Source organism: Cucurbita moschata, unplaced genomic scaffold (genome assembly GCF_002738365.1).
Source record: "Cucurbita moschata cultivar Rifu unplaced genomic scaffold, Cmos_1.0 Cmo_Scf00015, whole genome shotgun sequence".
In the NCBI taxonomy this organism is placed as follows: Eukaryota; Viridiplantae; Streptophyta; class Magnoliopsida; order Cucurbitales; family Cucurbitaceae; genus Cucurbita; species Cucurbita moschata.
In genome coordinates this window covers 501,824-523,716 of record NW_019268531.1, presented here as the reverse complement: position 1 = coordinate 523,716, position 21,893 = coordinate 501,824, and the positions used below count along the sequence as shown (strand labels likewise).

Genomic DNA, 21,893 nt, shown 5'->3' with positions numbered 1-21,893 from the left:
TGTTCTCTCTCTCTTCTTTCTGCTTCATTAAGTCGCTTTCAGATCAATATGTCAAAACGTTGACTTTGACCAAATATCTTACCTCATTTAAAACAGCTACGTTCTCGTCATCGTCGTCATTTTTTTAAAAAAATAAACTTAATATTTTCGATGGAGATAAAATAATAAAAAAATAAATAAATAAAAACAAATTTATGATAAAAGATTTGAAGATCTAAGGTGGAGGTGGAGTCAATGCACAAAGGAAAAAAATAATTATAAAATTGAATTTGAATAATATAGGATATAATTAAAATTAAAAGGCAATAATGAAATTGAGATATAAAGATAAGAAAGGGACAGAAACCAAATTAAAGGGTTTAATGTTGAAATATGCATCACCAAACCAAAAAAGCTCATTTGGGTTTGATTCCTTCTGGTGAGATCAGATCACCCAAAGTCAATATCCCAATCATATTATTATTTTTATTACCTTTGGCCCCACTTCATATTATTTATATCCACACATTTATTGTCACACACCATAAATATAAACTATTATATACAAAAATTAATTAATATACAGAAATATGAATCAAACATGTAAAAAACTAACCAAAATCATGTTCGTAGTGAAGGAGAATTTGAAGCTATGACATAGCTTTTTGGGAAAATTTCTCTTTTCGTTATATTATACCATTTTTTAAACACTAAAAATTTATTAAAGGTATCAAACTTATAACTTAAGAGCTCACTATTTATCTTCTCATTAAACTTACAAATAATTCAAATGAGTGTAACAATCCAAATCCTCGCGAATATTGTCTTCTTTGTACTTTATCTTTCAAACTTTTGTTAAAGGGTTTTAAAACTGAGGTTTCTAAATAAATTGATATTTTTTTTCCTTTTAGTTAACCTACGTTAAAGCTTAGAACTGGGAAGGATTAACGGGTATATGATAATACAATATTAGGGCTAATAAGTTCAACAACAGATTGTTAGAGCAGAGAACATAAACGATTGGATCTGCAGTTTTATTAATTCTAAGCATGACATTATATAGCATTTACAAAAAGATAAAAACGGAATGGAACATAAAAATATCAGCAGAAAAATCTTAAGAATCTCAAAGAACTGGACTCCGAACAACTAGAACTATATTCGAAACAGAAAACTAGACCGGTGGCAACCATTAGCAAACCTTGGAGCCAAAACAACTCAAAGATTCAGCTCAAAATCTGAGAAACCTTGCTTCAAACTTGTCATGTCATGCCAAGCAGTCAAACATACGAGGTACATTCAACATGGTAAGCTCCTGTCTTATAAATCCCACGTCAATGTTTGGTTCTTCTTGTTGGACGCCATTCCCAATGAGCTTGTTTTGTACAAATGGAGTGGAAGCCGGAAGGAAGCGTTTAGCAGAGAAAAATTTCTTGAAAGAAGGAGCAATAGGCGAGTTATGTCAGATTCTCAGCTGGTTGGAGCTTGCTTTATGCTGACAATGGCTTGTTCCAGAAAGCTACCAGCTCTGCCTGGACACTACAATAATGCCAACTCCAAATAAAACTAAATCGAAAAAACCTTATTGGCTATACCATAATAATGAAGAACAAAAAAAACGACATCCATCCTGCAGCTAGCAGAGCAGAACAGTCCTTGAAAACCGTATGTACGATCCGATGCACAATATCTGAACAGACGCCGACATTTTTCACCAACTTCATCTTCCCCGCTTCAGCTTTCTTTCATTCACTAACTGCAGCTTGACCACAAACAATGGCTTCTTCTCCTCAGTTTTTCAAAATCCTTCTGCACAGAAACCTCGAAGATCAAAAACTGGTGAAAACAGAGTCTCCTTCACTTTCTTTTCTTATCTGTATCTCTTAAACGGTTTGCTTCTTTTCCAGATGATTCCGAAGAAGTTCGTGAAGAAATACGGTAAGCTCTTGTCAAGTGCCGTAATTCTAAAGCTTCCCGATGGAATGAAATGGAAAGTGGGTCTGACAATGGCTGCTAATGGCGCCGTTTGGCTGCAAAAGGGATGGCATAAATTTGCCAACCACTACTCTTTGGAGTTTGGGTCTCTGCTGGTTTTTAGATTGGAGGGCAGAAGTTCGAGCTTTGAAGTAACCATATTCGACCCATCTGGATTGGAATCCGAATATTCTTCTTTCCATGCTTGTGATTCTATAACAGAATCTGAAGAGGACGATGACTCTGTTTCTGATTCAGATGAAGAAGGTATGAACTTTTGGAAGTTATTTTGAAGCGTTCTTGTAGAATTTGATAGTTTATCTTTTAACCATCTTCTGTAAAAGACTATGAAATTGGGGTTTCAAGGAGAAGACGAAAATCAGCAACAGAGAAACCTGGCTTCCAAGTTGTGTTGAACCAATCAAACGTATGCGGTAGATACAACATGGTAAGCTCTTGTTTGATTATTCTGAACCCTTTCTCGTTTGATCTTGTTTGATAATTTGTTCTTCGTTCTTGGAGGTTTTTCCTGCGAAATTTGCAAGGAGTTATTTATGTGAGAAATCTGGAAATTTTAACGTTCAAACTGCAAATGGTAGAAAATGGCCACTTTTGTATAAATGGAGTGGAAGTGTAGATAAATTTGCATACGTTTCCAGTGGATGGAAGCGTTTTGTACAGGAAAATCTGTTGAAAGAAGGCGATGTTGTGTTCTTCGAAATGATTAAGAAAGGAAGATTTTTGTTCACCAAATTACAAGATAAGAACACTGCATCAACCAGAAATCCCTTCTTCAAAGTGGATATTCATTACAAAAGCTACAAGAACAGAATCTTGGTAACAAAAACAGAAGAAAACAATCAAAACCCATTTCTTTAGTTCATAAAATGTATACATTTTCATGGGATTTGAGGCATTTTATGTTGTTGATCATTGACAGAACATTCCCCTGGCGTTTGGTAAGGAGCATTTTTCACCAGAAATGAAATCTGTAAAGCTTCAAACTGGGAATAAGGAATGGATGGTAACATTAAAGCAATATGAAGGATGTATGAGATTCTCAGGTGGTTGGAGGAAATTTTACGGTGAAAATGGGTTGAAAGATGGAGACACCTGCTTGTTTGAAATGGTGAGCAAACAAAACTGCGTTTTTAAAGTGACCATTTTCAAGCAACCTTAATGAACTGAAAAAAAAAACACCCTTTTATTTTGGTCTCTGTGTTTGTTATCTGTTGGATGTTCTTCAATTCTCTTAAAAACTGCCATTGACAATCAGAAGGCAAGCTGTGTTTGTCCTTTTGTGTTCTTTAGTGGAAATATGCCTCTCTGGGGACGAATCTGACATGCTGATGTTTAAAGGCCTTGTGCTTTTCTTATGATCTCTCATGTTTCTTTTTAAACAATTTTTTTTCTGTCTTGTTGGTATGTTCTTATGGAGATTCCATGGTTTTAATTGCGTATAATTTATGCATTTTTATGAAGTTTATGGGAAATTATCGCCTCGATCATAGTCTTGTTATTTTGGATTCCAGTCTATCGCTAGCCTTGATTTTTTTTCTTGTATTCTTCGTCTCAATCAAAGTATGGTTTCTTATTCAAACATAATATACATAAAAATGTGAACATTAATTTTTTAGTAATTAATTTTATTTAAATATTTGATAAATTTTATCGTTTATTAACATAAAAGTTCATAAATTTAGGGAAATAGGAATGTATATAGCAAATTTCAATCTAATTTTTTTTATTTAAACTTAGCTTAATTTTACATTGGCTAATTACGAGGAGTAAGATCGCTGTACATCCCATGAACTTAAAAAAAAAAAAATTAAATTAACATTTTTTGTTTTATAAATTATAATTTTTTATGCCAAACGAGCATTTTAGAAATAAAAGAATAAAAAAAATCCCAAAACCCTAGAAAGATGAGCCCTCACCCCATACTTGCATGCATGTGGTGTGGTGAAATTTGGAGAGGTGAATCTTCTTAAATTCTTCCTTTTTTTTTTTGTTGCTATTCACGCCTTCCTTTCTTCTTCTATTATGATAACCAAAATCTTTCCCCTGTTTTGCGGATTGTTATCTGATTCTTCGTCGATACTTCTTTTGGCGCGAATGATTGAAGCACGGCAGTACCAGTGCCGCTTCTAGCCTTGAGTTCTTCAAGGTTTTTATTCCCGATTTCGGCTCTCTGCATATGGTAATGCTTTCTCCTCTCTGTTTAATCATCCACATTATATATACCCTAACATTAAAATTTATGGGGCTTCTTTTTCCCCCTTGTTTTCGTTTGTTGCTACTGTTCTTACGATTTTGATTTTGGAATTTCGGAAACGCGAAGGGTTCGAGTCTATTTGAGTATGGTGGAACTTAAGCGACTTCCGCGCCGTTTTCCCCCTTCCTTTTTAGGTTGATTACTGGAGTTTCACAAATGGCTCTGTTACTTGTTCTTTACTGAGCAGAAGAATATTTGGGATTAATTTTGACCAACGGTTGACTCTGCATTGCACATGCACAGAAAATGGGTCTCAAAAGTTACTTGATATTTTGACCATTGGTTAGAGATGCATTTGCTCCTCTTAAGGGTTTCTGGGTTAGCATGTTGATACTTTTCCCATGTACTTGCGTGTGAGATGATTTGTCTTGTTATCTGTTTGCATTATTTCATTTCCCATCTCTTGTTTCCAGAGCAGACCGCCAGCTTCTGTGAAGCATTTAAATGGATCTTTTCCAGAAAAAGCTATCATAAAAGATCCTATGGGAAAATCATGGCGTATTACGTTGGAAAAACTAGATGACCTTGTGTATTTCAAGAATGGCTGGCCGGCATTCGTAGATTACTATTTTCTGAAATATGAAGACTTCTTAGCTTTCCAGTATGACGGCCACTGTACGTTTGATGTTGAGATATTTGGTACAAATGGATGTAAGAAGGCAGTGGCAGCTAAAGCTGCTAGTTGTATCCCAATTTTGGAGGCTGTGGCTGCAGATGCTGCTAATTCTGTTCCAATTTTGAAGGTCAAAGAAGATGCCAAGCATTCAATATCCAGCAAGAGGACGCGATTACAAGTTGGGTCAGGTGAGTACTTGTTTTCAAAACATAAAAAGGTTTGAAGATGGCACTTTTATTTTTCAATTCCTCATTTCATATATGATGTAACGATTCAGATTTTTCTTGATTTTTAAGATTCACATTAAACTTAGATTTTACTTTTTTTTTTTTACTTTTAATTTTATTTAATTTTATTCGTTTTCACTCTTGGCTTGTTTGTCGTCCGATTTTCGATGCCTCAAAAATTGGGTGGTGAGAAAAGGAGAATTTGAAGCTTATAACTCACATGTGTTATATCAATATAGAAATGAAGAGCAAATGGCATGGCAAGGATTTAACTCGCTACTAAAATTAAAAGCTTGAAATTGATAATAGATTATATTCCCAAAATATACTCAACAAATTTCTGTTGGACCTTCCCATGTTTCCATTTGTGCTACTATTGAGATTACAGGTAACCAATGGCTTGTCTGAAGCTTTTGAGGGATGTTGGAGAGAATACCATTTCTGATGATTTGGTTTTGAATTGAATTGCAGTATATTTCTGGACGTATGGTGAGGGATCAGAACATCTCGTTGAAACAAAACATAGTTCTTAGAGATGAAGAGGGCCAGCTGTGGGCAGCAACCATCTGTTTCACCGCCCAGAATCGTATTTCTATTACTGCTGGGTGGTCTAAATTTTACGAGGGCCATAAATTGAAAAGAAATGACAAATGTGATTTTGAGTTTGTTCTTGAAAAGGGAAATGTATGCGGACAGTTTGATGTAAGTAACACGCCACTGTCTTCCTGTGCGTTGAAGACTGCATAGCAGAACCAAGTTTTCATTGTACAGTGGTTTATGAAAAAAAAAAGCAGGGAAGATCAGATAAGTCCCTCTCTTTCTTTGGTAACGTTTTTTCTTGTTAATCTAACGTTGTGAATGTAGTTGTAATTTAATATGTATATGATGCTCCACATGTTTGCGCCTTACGAACTAAATTATACATAAAGACTGCATTATTGAATTGATATAGCATTCCAAAACTCAAAATCATAACAATCAAGGTCTTTGAAACTGCATAAAATGCAAAAAACTAGATTCATTCAGTTTGAGTATAGCCAGTTTCAAGAACCAAAATACATTCAATTCGAGCATGAGGTAGAGCATAGTCGTTAAATTATTTCTTGGGATCTTACTGAAATATATTTTTGTGGATAATCTTTTAACTTTTACCTTGTTCATAGGAAGTTGATAGTCAAGGAAATGATCAATATTTCCAAGATGTGATGACCTTCAGGAGAATAATCAAAGGGAAGGAGAAATGCTTTATTTGGAGTATCGACCCCTTCAAACAGATAAAGAAGACAATAGGAAATCAGCTAATATGGATGCTACTGAGGTGATAATATTTAACTTCCATTTACCATTATTTACGACTTTTGATGTTCCAATAAGAAAAGCTACAAGAAGTTAGAACTCATATGGAAGTACTGAAGACTTACTCCAAAATAGGCCTCATAATATTGAAAATTGAACACTAATTTCTGCCTCTACTACCAAAATGGTATTCTGCTAACTTACAGCTGCAATTACTCGTGGAAGCAATAGGCTTATCTAGTTCATTTACAAAGCTATCGTATGTACAACTGCATGAATTTAGTATTGGTATAGCATTTCTACCCACTCTACACACCACCCTTGATCTAAATCATTAGTGAGAAAACGAGCTTTCCTCAGTGCTGTAGACCGAGTGCTCACTCAAGCTAAAGTTGGTTCTTTCTTCATCCCACTTCATTATCTCCCTCGCATACTTAAGAGCTGCATCAACACTATAAGGCTCTAAACCCTTCACAGGTGAAACATACAGCTTCCGCCCAGTTAGTGTGGTGAAGAGCCTTTTGAATTTTACTGCAACATAGTGTAAACCGAGTTGTCCTAGAGAGGGGCTGCTATTTATATTGTTCTGGCTGTTAGAGCGGTTGCGGCTGATTATTGGATGGAAATCATCGAACCACTCGCACTGAGTTAATGGTACCCGTTCTATCTTCTCTTCAAACAGATCATATTTGTTCAGTAATACAAGGAAGTTCATTTGATCGAAGGTCGGATGAGTAACCAAACTTTCAAAGAATTTCCTGCTAAGTAGCATCTTATTCACGGAATCCCCATTTCCATCAATGGAAAACTGATCGTAGTCGCTCAGAGAGACACAAAAGATAACAATCCCAATGTCTTCAAACATCTCCAGCCACTTGCAATTTTCACCAATTCCTCTTGCATGAGCTCTAATAAGTTGATACCTGACAAACCAATCAAAATGAGTATGATCATCGATGATTGAATTAGTACCTTTAACTCAATACGAAGTGAAGGAACAGAGAATGCCAAAGCGTTAAGGCACTCATACTTGGAAAGATAAATAAATAGATAAACCTCTACCAAGTATTATCACTCACGTAAACAAAGAGTTGTGCTGATCGGCAGTGTCTATATCATCATTAGGTGCAGATTGTGGAAATGAGAAATCTACGCAAGCAAGCCCATTGGATGAAATAAGACCCTCAGCATATAGGATATCTGAATCGGAAGGTTCATAATCGGTTGTCAATATGTCTACAACCTGGAGAAACACAGAATATTAAAATCCATAATGGGAACAAGATATTAGACCTTCCAACTATTATTGACTTGCCAACTTCTGAGTTTATAGGTAAGAAGAGAAAACTACAAAACCCACAAGAGAGCTAACTTCAACAAGTAAACCAGTATACAATATCAATGGAACATAAGAGATTTTCTAGATTAAACAAGTTGAGGCAAATACTATAAGAACTTACTCTTTTTAGGAAGTAATGAGCAACGTTCGGCAGCATTTCCAACTCACTTCCTCGTTTGTAGGTAGCCTGAATAGCAGCATCATTCCACAACTCTTCAACCAACGGAGCATATTCTCGAGTAGCTGCAGGAAAGATAGTCTCCAAAGTTCCTGAAACCATAGTCTTGAGAAGCCAATCGGAGAAAGCTTTCAATCTTGGCCCAATTGAGTATATGCTTTTGTCAGAATCAATACTTGAGCATCCTACTTTTAGCCCAAAAAATCATTTCAACAAATTAATACCAATCTAGCATTTTATATAATAATAACAATAATGCTAACTACAAACACCAGAAAAGTGAAACAGTCTTGTACATTACACAGCTACAACACATACAGGAGCTAAGTGGTCACCCATGCCCGCCCCTAAGGATTAGACCCAGAAGAGATAGCAGTTTTACTTATTAATCTGACTGTTCAAATACAGGACCTCTCAATAGGAATTACTTATAAACCCCGGGCCTTTGACAAGGGGCCACCCTCGAAGTGAGCTGCTGTTATATTAAAAAATAAATAAAACACTCAACCATTAGAACACTAATAATGCATTCGACAGATACTTGAATGCTGAATCTAAGCCTAAGTCATATTATCCAAAACTTCTGTTCCAGGTAACTAGCAAGCACCTGACAGCAACCTTGTCTAATGCCTTAAATAGATAATGAGACAAGAATCAATAACAACTCCTACCAGCAGGGTCAACTTCATCAGACAGCTTTCTCCTCCTTACTTCAGCCGAACTTTCCTCCTCAAATCGTTCACGGCCTTCAAGAATTATACCAAGATATCCGTACACATTGCTCTGGATCTTCAACTTAATAAGTTCACGTTCATATTTAGAGAAAGGTGCATCCTTGTATAGAATTTTGGCCTGCCAAGCAATTAGAAAATGTAATTACCGACTTAACTTGACTATGAAAGATTTGCAATGTGGCAAAATTGAGATGACTAAAGAAATTTACAGAGTTACACACAATTATATGATGAACCAAATACTCAATTGACCAATTAGAAACTACCTGCTTGAATATAGTACTTGTCCCAGATCCATCATAACCAACTAAAAGGAGCTTTTGAAGAGCAAGGTAGTCAGGAAAAGTTCTGTAAACAAGGTTGCTGTCTGGTTCCCCAGAATAAGCTGAAGATTTAGAAGGAACTGGTAGCGATAACAAAGCACAGACAAGCTTCGTTCCAGCCTAAAATGCAATCAAGAAGTCAAAAACAAGTATATGACCAATTAAAGCTACGAATGTAAGTTAAAAGCTAAATTTACTGTCTATTTCCACAAGACGGTACCTTCCCCCATATGTACCCTTTGGTGTTTTTCTGTCCCTCCTCTTGGTACGATCCATCCTCATTGACCCAAAAGTGTGGGTTACCAGCACATTGAACTCCAGCCAACTACAATGATCGAATGTTCCCTTTTAATTTTAGAAGTTACTTACGCTAGAAACAAAGGTTACACTTACAAAATTTACCTGCAGCATACGGAGCTCTGCTTTTGTAATTTCTCTTCCATTTATAAAAATCTTTGTATTTCCATTGCTAGCATCTGCCTTAATCGGCCCACCGATGTTAAGATGAGGAGTAGTTATCTTCGAAGGTTTTTGTCCTTCCTGTTAATTAGATTGCAAAGTTTTATTGCATAATGAAGAAATAGATTTCAAAAGGAAAATAAAAGAAATGGAGAACAAATCAAGGTAACTAGATTCACCTTTCCCCAAAGACCAGAAACCTTATCGTACCAATAATTTCCTGGTTTTAGCTTCTTTGGTGGGTTGGGGCAGGTCTGTAGCATTGTAAGCTCCTCGAAAGATAAAGGTTCCCCATTCACAAAAACGTACTCTGGTGGTAGCTGATTCGCCTCACAACACTTCTCAGCCTTCATAACCTGTCGGATCTCCAACTCATTCAGAAGTCTCTTAAGCATTCTGGAACATTTTCCCAAATTTCCTCGCTTTGACTCATCAATAGGATATCCTATGCAAGTAACACATTTGCGACCTTCAGGCATTGAACCCATAGCTCTAAGCACGCAGCTGCTACAATATTTGGCATCACAGACGATGCAAACCTCCTTTTCAGTAAACCGGTTCCCCTTGCAGCATCGATAACATGATCCTTTTTTTCCTTTCCTAAGTGGTTCTCTTTTCACTCGCAAAGTTTCTAGTCCATCCTGACTGTACTCTTCATTATATGTATCCTCAGACTCAGGGTCAAGAAATGTTGAAGCTGACCGCCTACTGTTACAACCTCCCTCGTTTACAACTTTCATAGATGAAACCCGAGAAGATGGATAATCTGTACTCAATCCTGATTCTGTAGAGACCCAGTCAACTTGATTGATATCATTGAAATCCATGCTTTCCTTCCTACAATTGGAAGCTCTCAAAGAACATGAGCTTCGCTGCGATTTATTAAAGCTACCAGAAAACTCTATCGTGCAAGAGCTCCCAGCCTCACCTAATAACTCACAAGAATTTCCATGACTAATCGATGAGCAGCCAAAAGCCCTCGAGCAGTTGCCAACATTCGAAAATTCGCCAGAAACAATTTTCCCATTTGAAAACTCCAAAGCTCCTGAACTACTCAAGTCACCAGACAATTGACATCCATGATTACTCGCTGCTCTGTCCTCAAAGGCAATAACAGAAGTTGGTGAAACAGTTCTTTCAGAGCCAGAATCTGATTCTTTCGACAGACACCTGCGACTATCCTCAGTACTCTGATCAAACGCAATAACAGATGTAGGTGAAACCACAGACTTCCCACCAGCAGGTTCCAACTCTTTAGAGAACTTTTTCGTCAGAACATCCTGCGCCAAAATCGGTTGTACAACTGGCAAAGACATCTTATGAGTAAAAGACACCTCATCTACCACTGCAGCCACCGGAATCCGGTCCACGTTGATCGGAAGAGCTTGAGGAAGATCATACGGCACCGGTGGGCCTTTGTACTCCTTAGCAAACGAATACGGTAAGCCATCAACAGGATCCGAAGCCATTGCCTCGACCAGAGGCATTTCAATCCCGAAAATCTAAGGCCCTAACCCTAATTTCAAGTCTAACCCTATCACCAACAAAACCAAATAAAGCTGTGAAGTATAGAGCATTTAACGAAACAACAGATTCCTCTCCCACCAAGCAATTCAAAGAGAAACTGTGTACCCTTCAAAAATCAATCAAGGTATATCCGAACCGAACCTTCAGCAATCAGTAATCAACCAAAAGGGATAAACAGCAAAGAAAAATGAGCCACAAGCTAGAGAAATGATGCAGAGAGGGTATGGCACAAAAAATGTAGTTCAGAAGCGAAGAGTAAGAAGACAAAAATGAATTAAGAAGAAGTCGCAATAGAAGGATTGAAGATACAAAGAAATCAGAGGAGACAGAGAGAGAAGATGAACCAGGAAAATCCAAATTCGGTGGGGATGAGAGAGCGCACTGTTTGGTTGAGAGGAAAAAGAAAAAGCTATTGGAAATGTGTGAGAGAGAGAGGGGGGAAAGAATAACCAGCAGCCGGGTGTTGGAGGCGGAATCTTTTGTGTAGTAATAATAAATAAATAAAAATTCTATATTTATATTGTAAAAGAAAAAACTATTGATTTAATTTTATATTGGTTCTCTCCTATTTTTATCCTTTCAACTTTTATCCATTTTGCTCAAAATATTTATTTTTGTCGTTTTTTTTTTATCTTTGTCCCTGTATTTGTCATTTTAGACTATATATGTATATATATTTCAATTTTTTTTTTATTTCTATCCATTAAATTCTCAAAATTAATGTGTATCTCTTTGAAATCTAAATTTTTTGTAAGTTATAATTTCGTTGTAAAATTAAATTAATGGGAATTTTTCTTTCTGCTTGGGTGATATTTTTTTAAAGAAAATATTAATTTTATCTTAGTGAATTTGAACGGATTTTATATAAAAATTTACAAATAAATAGATTAAATTTAATTAATACAATATTGACATTTTAAGTATAAATTGATGTTTTTTTTAAAAAAAAAAAATCTCTTTTAGGTTTATAAAAAAACATAAAATTGAGCAATAAATAAATAGATGTCTTAATTGTTGACTTGGCTTGAATTTTTAAGTTTATTTTCTTATTGATAATTTCAACTCAACATCCCATTAATTAATTTTCTTAAAAAATATGTCAACTTGAAAAATAATTAAGAAAATAAATCCTCCACTAAAATAATAAAATACAAAAAAAGTCTTTACAAATTTTATAGTCAATTTTGTTTGGATAATATAAAAACCAAAATTAACCAAAAGAAAAAAAAAAAAAAAAAGGTCCAAAGAAACCTTTTAAAATTACCAAACTCAAAATAAATAGAATAAATTAGAAAGTTAAATATATAATTTAAAATGTTAAAAATTTAGGGTTTTTGGGTTGGGGGAGGAAAAGGGAAAAATGGAGGGCGAGTGGGCCCAGTTGGCCCAACAGTGCTTTTGTCTTTCTACGTTGTGTTGTTGATATCAAATACGAAGAGTCACCAATTCTGTCCTTTTCTTTGGTCCTCACTGCCTTACTTTCTTTTTTCTTTTAAATAAAAAATTATTATTTTCATCACTTGGATTCTCTCTCCACGGCTATGTTCCTATCTTTTTAATTTTATAAAACAAATTTGAAACGGAAATGTGATAATATTTTACAAATTTTAAAAAAATGAAATGAAAATTTTGTTAAATACAATTAAAATTCACTAATTCAATCATATATTATTTATTAAAAAAATTAAGATACTTCAATCTTCTTATTTGTCAACTCAAAATTCTTCAACAAAATTGTGGCATAAAAAGCATTGATGAGGGAAAAATAAATTTCAAACAAAATTAGTTGAATAAAACGTCATTCATATCTCAATTTCAAAAGTAATGTAGACAATTTTTTAAGGTTGCTAGCTAAATTGTAGTCTAGCGAAAATAGACGTAAAATAATATTTTATTATGATCACAATCATTTACATTTATGTGTACGATAAATTAAAGAAAGATTCAATCAACTTAAATTTTTTTTTAGATGGTTTCAAGCGAACATATGTAAATTCATAATATGAAGGACGGGCTTTAGGAAAAAAAATTCATAAATGAAATGATAAAAACTTAAGGGTATTCGATTGAAAGGAGGAAGACGACAACATATATTGTTCACGAATGTCATGTATTTTTTTTTCATGGGTAAATTTAAATTTGGAATGATTTTTTTAATAGTAATTAAAAAATTCATTAAAAAAAATTAGTAAATAAAAAAGCACAATTTTTAAAAAAATATTCCATTGAAATTAATCACCAAATCTTTTGATTATGTAGTTGGAAAAGAAAACATATATTATTATTAATATAATCATTTTTAATAAGTAAAAAAAAAAAAGGTTATTTAGAGTAACGGACGATATTATAAACGGATCCCTAATTATTGTTATTTGGACGAAGGGCATTTTGCCAAAAGGTCGCATCTTTGATCTTGTTGGGGATTTCTCAAATCTCGTTTTCCTGCATCAGTCCACTCTGGTTCAGCTGCAATCCACTGGTATCTCTCTATTAGGGATTCCTTCGTTGCTTTCAGTCGCTCGTGACCTCTCTCGATTTCACCTCTCTCAGCTTCGTTCTCAAGGTTTTTCCCTTTTTCTTTCTAGTTATGATTTTGTTGTTTGTGGCTGCTCTTCGCGTTCTTTTGGCTAGAGATAGATTTTTTATTTTGGGCCTTGTGATTATCCGACTGCTGGCTGCTCTATATTCTTAGGTTTCTGTTTTCCACTACGTAATGCAATTCGGCAGTCTAATTCTTGGTTCATATGTTCAATCAAAATGTTGAAGTTTCGAATTCGTAATCCGAACAGAAAACTTCTTGTGAAGGGGAAACACCAAAAGGGCAGGAAGTTTCTTGTGAAGGGTTCAATAAGTTGTTGAGTGTGTATGTTCTTTTCCCCAGTTAGGCTTCTAGCACACTATACGATCAATCGACATAGAAATAAAAAAATCGGGGCAATGTAAATCTTCTTCGTCTTATTCCAATTTTGTGGTATGTGCCGGAAGGGAAACCTAAATCCGCTTTCATTTGGTGGAAGTAGAAAAAACCAAATGGTGTAAAAGGGTTAAGTATTTGGACGATTTGAAATAGGTTACATTTTTAGTAATTAGGTTGCACGTTGCTCGATGAAAAATCTGCTACAGAAGGCGATGAACTCACGAACACACACATGCACACTTATTCTCTCTCTGTATTCTTTTATGAAACTTCATTTTAAGATTGTGTGGGGTGATTAATGGGTGAAGATTTATGTAAACATTACTTGTTATATTTTGTGATTTTACTTAATGGGGAAGAATCAAATGCCCCATCATGGTTAATTTAGGCTGATCTTTTTGTTTTTGCTTGTATTATCTGATAAATCCAGTGTCAGTGATTCAGAACTCCATTTATCCCAGATCTAGGCATCGGTAACAACCCCATTCTAGTAGACAAGTTGATATGAAATCCAGAGCTGTGGGTTGTTTCAAGCTCTGCTATTTACTTTCTTCTAGGCAAGCATTTGCTTCCATTTTGGTAAACCAAAAATTAAAGGTTGCCTCTTGTTCAACTGTAAGTGCCAAGCAAGTTGAAGAGAAGGTGGGAGAAAGGCCGTTGGCACATGCCAATGACTCTACCGAAGTTTTCCGGAGATGGGGTTGTGCTGATGATGATATTGCACAAATCTTTGCACGTCGACCTTCTCTGCGCAGGAGTGACTTAAACCTACTACAAGATAAACTCCAACTGCTACAAGGTGTAGGCATCACATCTCCCGACCTTGTGAAGATCATTAATTGCCATCCTCGGTTCCTCAAAGGTCGGATCAACAACAACTTCCATGAGCGGATCGAGTTCTTCTTGAAAATGTTTGAATCTAAGGAAGCTCTTATCAAAGCCATTGTAAAAAACCCTTTACTTTTGACTTATGATTTCCATAATAAAATCAAGCCTGCAATTTCCCAGTATGAAGAATTGGGTCTCAGTAGAAAGGATTTGATTCTCATGCTTTTATCTCGCCCCACACTGATCCCAAGATCTTCATTTAATGATGAGAAGATGGGATACATACAAAAAACAGGGCTCACACATGGTGACAAGATGTACAAATACATTGTTACAATCATTGGTATCTCACGACTTGAAACCATCCGTCAAAAAGTAGCCCATTTGGAGAAGTTTGGTTTCACAGAAGATGAGACATTCACTCTTCTTGGACGATCTCCCCTTATCTTAACTCTATCAGTCGATAAAGTGCAAAGGAACATGACTTTCATTTTGTGCACGTTGAAGCTGCCTGCTAAGAGTATTCTTAACTACCCATTTCTATTATACTTAAACCTTGAAGCAGTCTTGAAGCCACGGGTACTTCTCTCAGGGAAGATGGAGGAAATGGGTCTCGATATTCAGATCAAAGGCGGTTTGATGCTCAGGGCTCTTAGGATGACAGAGAAGAGGTTCTTGGAGAGTTTTGTTAACAGTCAACCAAAAGATGTTGCTGATGAGTTGATGCAGTTCTATCAAAGTGCAAAAGGCATTAAGCGTTTGGCAGAAACCTCAAGGAAGAGCCATCGCAGGGGCTTTCCTTTCTGAACCTTAGATATCTGGTGTGGAGGTTAGACCAATTCTATGTCGCAATATGTTCTGAATTGTAATTGGTTCAATCGTTCACAAACTGATGATTTTTGTCATGTACGGCTCTTGGGTTCTTGCGTTGTTTTATCATTTGTCAGTATGAATAAACTTCAAAACCCATTTGCGCAATGCCTGTAGATTTACCTGTTCTTATGTAATAGGTCATCCAGCGTCCTGCTCACTGTTCTAATGTGTTGTTTGGAGGATGAGCCAAGAACATGTAACGCGTTGTCTTCTTCTTGGCACTAATGAACACTATTCTCGTAAGCTCAGGAAGGGTACAGAGATTAATCTGTGGGATTTTGAATGTTGTAGAAGAGTAGGAAGCTTGTTTAGGATTTTATTTGTATCTTTTTTAAAATTTTGTACAGCAATGGAACAATGAACAACTGTTTGGTTCCAACTTCGAACATCAGCACTTCAGTAAAAGTGAAAATGTCACTGAAAATAGCAGCTCAAAGTGTAAAGATGTAACCGTATCTTTTTAGTGGATGGTTCAATTGTTACAACTTCTAGCCGATGGTTTGAAATTGATGATTAAAAAACTTCTTTCACTAAATAGCGCTAGTTTCTCCCTTTTTCAGAATGGCTCCAAAATACCTCATCTCTATCAGCTCGGCTTGTAAGGCGTGTCTCCCGCTTCCCTGCCAGATTAAAGCAAAGCTTAAAGTCCAGGAATGGAAGAAGCGAGAACCTGAATCGAATGAAGTGTTGCGATGAATTTTTGTTAAATTATTCAATAATTAATTTATATATTAATCAAATTTAAATTTGTAAAAAATTTTATATTATTGAAATTAGTTACTTTAGGCATTTTTAATGAAAATTGCAAATATGTAAAATTTTATTTTTTTCCTTCACTCAAAATACATTACCATTGTTAGAAAAAGAAAATAAAAGGCGAAGGGAATGTGGAACCCGAACAAAGGGAAGTTCAAAATATTGAAGCAGCAGAGCTTACCAGTCTCCGTCGTTTCTCTGCTCATAAATTTCATCCATGGAAGCCGGAACCGGAAGTAGCAGCAAAAGCCTTGACTCAGACCTGAAGGAAAGGACGAAGGGTATGCAAATTGAAGGATACCCAATTAAGGGTTTGTCCATTGGAGGCCATGAAACTTGCATCATTTTCCCAACCCTCAATTTGGCCTTTGATATTGGTCGCTGCCCACAAAAGGCTATAAGCCAGAACTTCCTCCTCATCTCCCATGGTCATATGGATCACATTGTAAGTCCAACTCCCTCTCACCGCTTCATTTTTCAACTTTCTCATTGTCGTCTGAGCTTGTTCCCATGGCGTGAGACCTCACGGTCACTACGCTTAGTAGATGCAATAACTTGTGCAGCAGAAATATCGAAGTGAAATTACATGTGGTTTAGGGCTTGAAGTCTAGTCATTACCTGTGGTTCTGCTGCAGCTATCTTCAATTCAAGTATCTATTTAAGATTTGAATCTAATTTTACCTTCCCGACGTTGTTGGGAAGATCTTATAAAATTCAAATCAAACATCGATCGCATTTCGAATGTAAGCTTTTTCGCGTATTGTTCATCTGCAGTTTACCTGTAGCTTTTGTGCTTAATAGGGGGGACTTCCCTTATACGTAGCTACGCGTGGATTATACAAAATGGAGCCTCCTACAATCATTGTACCAAAATCTATAAAGAATGATGTAGAAAATCTCTTAGAGGTGCACAGAAGATTGGATCAATCTGAGCTGAGATGTAATTTGATAGGCTTGGAAGTGGGTAGTGCCCCTTATTGAATCTTCTTATGTTGTCCAATGAATAATTTGGTCACTTTTTGCCCAAATTTCGTGTTGCAGTTTAATACATTCTTCCATTCATATATATTGTTTGCAGGAGAAGAGTTTTCATTGAGAAGAGACCTCAAAGTGAGGGCTTTTAAGACATACCATGTCATTGACAGCCAGGTAACCTATTTAATGCACATATACTTTGATGATTTGGTTTTTTTTTTTTGTGTCCAAAATTTACAGCCAACTCCTACACAATAACTTTGGCAGGGCTATTTACTTTACTCTGTAAAACAGAAGCTTAAGAAAGAGTACTTGGGACTACCTGGCAACGAGATCAAGAAACTCCGGTTATCTGGTGTGGAGGTCTGTCCTTGACTGTCAAATTCATAGATTTCTTGGAACACATCCATTTTGAAAACTTCATTTTTATACACTCCGTCTATGCAAAAGCCTATAGTGGCCTCCCTGGCAGAACAATTTACCTAGAAATTTGTGAGATTTATCACTGGTGGGTGACCCGAAGAGTTTGAATCCACGATCATTTGGTTGAATTCAGGACTTTTCCACTATGTTTAAGCCTTAAATTTCTACTTGTTTATAATTTAACAAAGTTTGACGTTTTCCTTTGATTATGATTTTTCTTTCACGCGTTTCCCCATTCATTAAAATTCTCCTCAAATGCATAACTATCTTGGTTGTTTTTATTTGTGCCAGGTTACTTACACAATTACCGATCCTGAAGTGGCTTTTACAGGTGATACCACGTCCGACTTCATAGTTGATGAAAATAATATTGACGTATTGAGGGCAAAGATTCTAGTTATGGAGGTCTGGTACTTGAAGCCTGCACATTATATGACAATCTTATTTTCCTCTAACTTTTGTTCAAGTATTTTTATTTTAATTGATTTTGAAATCATTAAAAACATGTTGTCCAGTGATTTTGAAGATTTTGAATGTGATAAAAGTGATTTTAACCATTTCAAATTAAATATGTTCATTGTAGATTGGGCTTGGGGGTAGGTTGAGATTGGGAAGAAAAATGGTGTAGGTTATTATTTTGGGAGGGTGGGTTCTATTGGGGTTTAATCCTTCATGCTGCACAACCATTCTTCTTTGCAGAGCACATTCCTTGAAAATAGAGTTACAGTGGAGCATGCAAGAGAGTACGGACACACTCACCTGTTTGAGGTTTTCGTTCACTCAGCATTGTAACACCTTCTATTGCTGTATTCATTCAGCAACTTATATCTTATATTTTTACATCCTAATGTTCTTTTTATGTTGATGATCCATCCATCCCAGATAATAAACCATGCCGAGAAGTTTAAGAACAAAGCGATTCTTATGATTCACTTTTCAGCTCGCTACACTACAGAGGTACTTGGATGCCAATTTATTGGTATCTCTAGTTCATCATGCTTTTAGTTAGTTTACTGGTGCAGTCCTTATACGAGGGGACATCATCTTCTTCCCACTTACATTTTTTTAGAGAGGATTTCAGAGGATAACAAGTCTCAAGTTGCTCTTCTGGTTTGTTTTTGTACGTTCAGAAGGGTCTAAGCTAAATACATTTTCTGCTTTTTGGTTAATCAGGAAATTCAGCAAGCCGTAGCTACTTTACCTCCACCTTTAGCAGGCCGAGTTTCTGCGCTAACGGAAGGTTTTTGAGAGAGGTATTTAGAAGAGTTCCGGAAATCATTTTGCCCAGTTTTATGGTTGTTACAGCAATCATTCAGTTCATGTATACTTCTTTTTTAGTTGTTTTATTGTGAATTTTCATGATTTGTTTCCATAAATGATTTATTTTTACTGTCAAAATGATGTTGATGCTTTCCAATTGGGCCATCTGTATTTTTGTTAGGGAAAATTCAAAATCAAACTCTTGATACATTTGAGGATATTAATTGAATTAGCTCCTGCAGTTTTACGACTGTCAGTGAAGCTTATATGCGTTACTTAAATATTTTAAGTAGATACCATGTTATTCAACTTCATTATTTTAACAAGTAGAGGGCACAATTTGAATTCAAAACCAAAATATTGAAAAATGGATGGCTTTGCTCAAAAAAAGAAAGAAAAAAAAGGACGTCAATTCATGAGTTATGCTATAATTCACACACTATCTGCAAAATTATAACTTCAATCAACCCATATTAGGAACACAGAATACAACACTTTATCTAAACTGTGAATAGTTTCCTTGCAAATACCATTAAAGTACACCTCAATATTAAATCACAAGCCGTCCGTATCACCCAGGAGACCGATTAACAGAAACCAGGAAAAAGAAAAAAAAAAAAACTTAGCATTGGTAAACCGAAAGTGTTTTCACACGTTTTGTTTTTTCTTTTTTTACTCTCTAAGAAAAAGCAGTTTACAAAAACGTCCTCCAAATAGCCTTCAAAGTTGCTGTATAGTTGCGCTCAAATAAACCATGAACACATCTTACACCTCAGTTCTCAAATTGTCTGCTACATTAGCGACAACGCAGCAAAGTTTCGATTCCAAGGCTAGAGAACTAACCAATTCCTCCATGGATTTCAGCTCCTCGTGAAAATCTGGATGCAATACCAATGAAGAAAAGTTCTCGTCCAGCACTAGTCCAAGATATCTGACGACATCATCAAGCTTGGGAACCCAATCACAAGCCTTCAAACCCAACACAGTAGCTGCTTTTGGACAAGAAACTGCTTGAGGAAATCTCTCATATCTCTTTAACCATTTTCCCAGATATCGAATCAAACAAATCATCTCTTCATGATTCAACTTATTGAGGGCAGAAGAAAGAATGACTTCATCAAGATTGGGTGATGCCAACAGATAATGCAAACACAGTTCCTCGGTTGAGAACCCATCATATGCTACCATGAGCTGAATTGCAGCCTCCTTTGCCAGATTGGACTTCTTGTCTTTGAGACTTTTATCACTCGCCTTCTCAATGGCTAGCAATGCCTGATCCTCCCATTCCTTCCTCACATTAGGCATACTGGCATAAGCCTCTTTGGAAAGGCAAAGAAAGTACTTCAAAATGCAATGCAAATCAGCAGGACCAAAATCTGATGCTTGCTTGATACAAAGACAAAGTAAGTCTGACCTCTTCTTCGCCACAAGTTTCAAAATCAAATTTGAATAAGATGCGTGTTTAACAAGTCTATTGACAACAAAAGTCTCCACCAATTCCCATTCCTCTAAAGCAATACATGTATCCAAAACCAAGTTTCCAATGTCTTCACTCATCAGGAACCCAAGTTTCTCAATCAGAATCTTAGTGTAACGATTGTCGGATGAACTAACACCAACAACAATTCCGACCGTTTCCCTCACTTTTTCAAGAAACACATTTAAAATCTTTATAAACTCAGGCTTTGAAAAGTTTCGGTTTTTCAGCTTCAGCTTGAGATTTTCGTGGAATTTTTTCCCCAAATCAATCACCTTGGAATCGGTTTCAGATATTTTCCACCCAATAATGGGATTGACAAGAGAAACAGGATCTGGTTCATCTACTTTGGATTTCAAACTGGTTAGAATATCGTCTGGATTGAGGAGAATGGGGTAGTCAGACCGGGAAGCAAGAGGTTCGGAGGAGACGGAGGCTTGCTTGATGACTTCAAGTAATGTCATGACTAAATTTCAAAACAAAACAAGTTGTAATCTACCTGCAGCAAAAAAATAAGTTAAGTTATGAAGTCTAAATTCTCTGTAATATCTAAACACAATGTTTCATCCTAATTCCTAAATTCTTTGATAATTGATAAAATCCATTCAATTCTTAACAAGAACAGACTCTGCGTAACTTATACTCTGTTTGGTTTTAATATATAAAATTTGAACTTCGGTCAGTTCTAATCCTCTTCCTTTTCTTCTCGTTAAGGTTGAACTTCAAATTACAGCAGACCTACTTTTAAATTCACCCCATTTTGAAATTGGTTGAACCGAAGAGACAAAAAAGAACAAAAAGAAAAAAAAAAAAAAAAGATCGGGACAGACCTTAACGTCAAGTGACTGAGAGATGAAGGGGGTGCGGTAGAAAAGGGATTTTGGCGAGGCGACGTACGGCGGTGCCGGCGACAACGAGGGAGATAAGAGAGAAGAAAGAACAAAGTAATTAAGTGGGGGGAAGAAGAGCCGTAGGGTTTAGGGTTTTTTCTTTTAATGTGTGCAAGAAAGGAAAGCCCCAAAATCAGATCAGAGACAATGTAACTCAATCGAAAACAAAAAAGAATTTGAAAGTTAACAAACCTCGAACTGCTGCTCACGGCGGAGAGAAACGACGGAATCGGAAAGGTAAGCCGTAACCCTAATTAAGCAGAAGGAAGAGATAAATTTGGCGCCTCCGTTGAAGGAGCTTCACTTGTTAACAGATGGGCTGGGCCTTAAGCCCATAATAAAAAAGCCCAAAAAAAAAAAAAAAAAAAACCGACTATCGCACTCCATCTTCTCCCTTTATGTGGATTCGAAGTCAAAATTCTCTAGCGGTTCTCCATTCTCTCTTGGCTGGATCTCTCCATTGAGTTGCAGACTGGTAAATTTCTGCACGTTCTTCAGATTTTATAGTTTTTACTCGATGCAGCTGAATTTTCATAGATCATGAGGGCTTTTTTTTTTTTTTTTTTT

At 36.1% G+C, this 21,893-nt stretch overlaps 6 protein-coding genes across 12 annotated transcripts in view; 4 read left to right on the top strand and 2 right to left on the bottom strand.

The window, feature by feature from the left end:
• The first annotated feature begins 1,327 nt into the window (after window positions 1–1,327).
• LOC111453814 (B3 domain-containing transcription factor VRN1-like) lies at window positions 1,328–6,499 on the top strand. 2 transcript variants are annotated; one of them, XM_023095059.1, is made up of 8 exons: window positions 1,328–1,818; window positions 1,887–2,220; window positions 2,298–2,401; window positions 2,476–2,790; window positions 2,894–3,082; window positions 4,079–4,153; window positions 4,642–5,032; window positions 5,543–6,499. In XM_023095059.1, exons 1-8 carry the CDS (start codon window positions 1,756–1,758, stop codon window positions 5,602–5,604), a joined length of 1,533 nt encoding a protein of 510 aa, XP_022950827.1. In that variant the 5' UTR covers window positions 1,328–1,755; the 3' UTR covers window positions 5,605–6,499. The 2 variants fall into 2 exon arrangements, with proteins under 2 accessions (XP_022950827.1, XP_022950828.1); XM_023095060.1 differs by lacking the exon at window positions 2,476–2,790.
• LOC111453813 (extra-large guanine nucleotide-binding protein 1-like) lies at window positions 6,479–11,361 on the bottom strand. Of its 2 annotated transcripts, none has more exons than XM_023095057.1 (8): window positions 9,580–11,361; window positions 9,344–9,481; window positions 9,162–9,266; window positions 8,885–9,061; window positions 8,556–8,736; window positions 7,828–8,072; window positions 7,447–7,610; window positions 6,479–7,290 (listed from the first exon to the last, which is right to left on the bottom strand). In XM_023095057.1, the coding sequence occupies exons 1-8, from the start codon at window positions 10,885–10,887 to the stop codon at window positions 6,702–6,704; spliced, it is 2,907 nt and encodes a 968-aa protein (XP_022950825.1). In that variant the 5' UTR covers window positions 10,888–11,361; the 3' UTR covers window positions 6,479–6,701. The 2 variants fall into 2 exon arrangements, with proteins under 2 accessions (XP_022950825.1, XP_022950826.1); XM_023095058.1 differs by having other exon boundaries at window positions 7,828–8,069.
• A 1,921-nt stretch (window positions 11,362–13,282) lies between these two features.
• Window positions 13,283–16,009, top strand: LOC111453817. 2 transcript variants are annotated; one of them, XM_023095064.1, is made up of 2 exons: window positions 13,283–13,490; window positions 14,275–16,009. In XM_023095064.1, exon 2 carries the CDS (start codon window positions 14,349–14,351, stop codon window positions 15,477–15,479), a length of 1,131 nt encoding a protein of 376 aa, XP_022950832.1. In that variant the 5' UTR covers window positions 13,283–13,490; window positions 14,275–14,348; the 3' UTR covers window positions 15,480–16,009. The 2 variants fall into 2 exon arrangements, with proteins under 2 accessions (XP_022950832.1, XP_022950833.1); XM_023095065.1 differs by having other exon boundaries at window positions 13,286–13,490; window positions 14,306–16,009.
• Window positions 16,010–16,422: 413 nt separating this feature from the next.
• Window positions 16,423–19,234, top strand: LOC111453818 (tRNase Z TRZ1). 2 transcript variants are annotated; one of them, XR_002712308.1, is made up of 8 exons: window positions 16,423–16,746; window positions 17,103–17,265; window positions 17,380–17,450; window positions 17,544–17,639; window positions 17,991–18,104; window positions 18,399–18,487; window positions 18,582–18,656; window positions 18,873–18,888. XR_002712308.1 is itself a non-coding variant. In XM_023095067.1 (8 exons), exons 1-8 carry the CDS (start codon window positions 16,519–16,521, stop codon window positions 18,945–18,947), a joined length of 891 nt encoding a protein of 296 aa, XP_022950835.1. In that variant the 5' UTR covers window positions 16,425–16,518; the 3' UTR covers window positions 18,948–19,234. The 2 variants fall into 2 exon arrangements, 1 of the variants encoding a protein (XP_022950835.1); XM_023095067.1 differs by having other exon boundaries at window positions 16,425–16,746; window positions 18,399–18,467; window positions 18,873–19,234.
• A 169-nt stretch (window positions 19,235–19,403) lies between these two features.
• Window positions 19,404–21,641, bottom strand: LOC111453815. 3 transcript variants are annotated; one of them, XM_023095063.1, is made up of 2 exons: window positions 21,519–21,641; window positions 19,404–20,935 (listed from the first exon to the last, which is right to left on the bottom strand). In XM_023095063.1, exon 2 carries the CDS (start codon window positions 20,898–20,900, stop codon window positions 19,725–19,727), a length of 1,176 nt encoding a protein of 391 aa, XP_022950831.1. In that variant the 5' UTR covers window positions 20,901–20,935; window positions 21,519–21,641; the 3' UTR covers window positions 19,404–19,724. The 3 variants fall into 3 exon arrangements, with proteins under 3 accessions (XP_022950831.1, XP_022950829.1, XP_022950830.1); XM_023095061.1 differs by having other exon boundaries at window positions 21,267–21,634; XM_023095062.1 differs by having other exon boundaries at window positions 19,404–20,931; window positions 21,267–21,634.
• Window positions 21,642–21,697: 56 nt separating this feature from the next.
• LOC111453819 (mitochondrial pyruvate carrier 1) overlaps window positions 21,698–21,893 on the top strand; it is a 2,261-nt gene continuing 2,065 nt past the window's right edge. Inside the window, exon 1 of the mRNA XM_023095068.1 lies at window positions 21,698–21,801. The gene's annotated coding sequence lies outside the window, so the exon portion shown is untranslated. The remainder of the gene's footprint in view (window positions 21,802–21,893) is intronic.

Coding starts and splice junctions, on each gene's coding strand:
- LOC111453817 (XM_023095064.1), top strand. CDS start 14,349: ATGAAATCCAGAGCTGTGGGTTGTTTCAAGCTCTGCTATTTACTTTCT.
- LOC111453818 (XM_023095067.1), top strand. CDS start 16,519: ATGGAAGCCGGAACCGGAAGTAGCAGCAAAAGCCTTGACTCAGACCTG. Junction 17,451..17,543: donor ACCATGTCATTGACAGCCAG/GTAACCTATTTA, acceptor TAACTTTGGCAG/GGCTATTTACTTTACTCTGT. Junction 17,640..17,990: donor TCCGGTTATCTGGTGTGGAG/GTCTGTCCTTGA, acceptor TATTTGTGCCAG/GTTACTTACACAATTACCGA.
- LOC111453814 (XM_023095059.1), top strand. CDS start 1,756: ATGGCTTCTTCTCCTCAGTTTTTCAAAATCCTTCTGCACAGAAACCTC. Junction 2,791..2,893: donor GCTACAAGAACAGAATCTTG/GTAACAAAAACA, acceptor GATCATTGACAG/AACATTCCCCTGGCGTTTGG. Junction 4,154..4,641: donor ATTTCGGCTCTCTGCATATG/GTAATGCTTTCT, acceptor TCTTGTTTCCAG/AGCAGACCGCCAGCTTCTGT.
- LOC111453815 (XM_023095063.1), bottom strand. CDS start 20,900: ATGACATTACTTGAAGTCATCAAGCAAGCCTCCGTCTCCTCCGAACCT.
- LOC111453813 (XM_023095057.1), bottom strand. CDS start 10,887: ATGCCTCTGGTCGAGGCAATGGCTTCGGATCCTGTTGATGGCTTACCG. Junction 9,267..9,343: donor CAGAGCTCCGTATGCTGCAG/GTAAATTTTGTA, acceptor CGATCATTGTAG/TTGGCTGGAGTTCAATGTGC. Junction 8,073..8,555: donor TGATGAAGTTGACCCTGCTG/GTAGGAGTTGTT, acceptor TTGGGCTAAAAG/TAGGATGCTCAAGTATTGAT.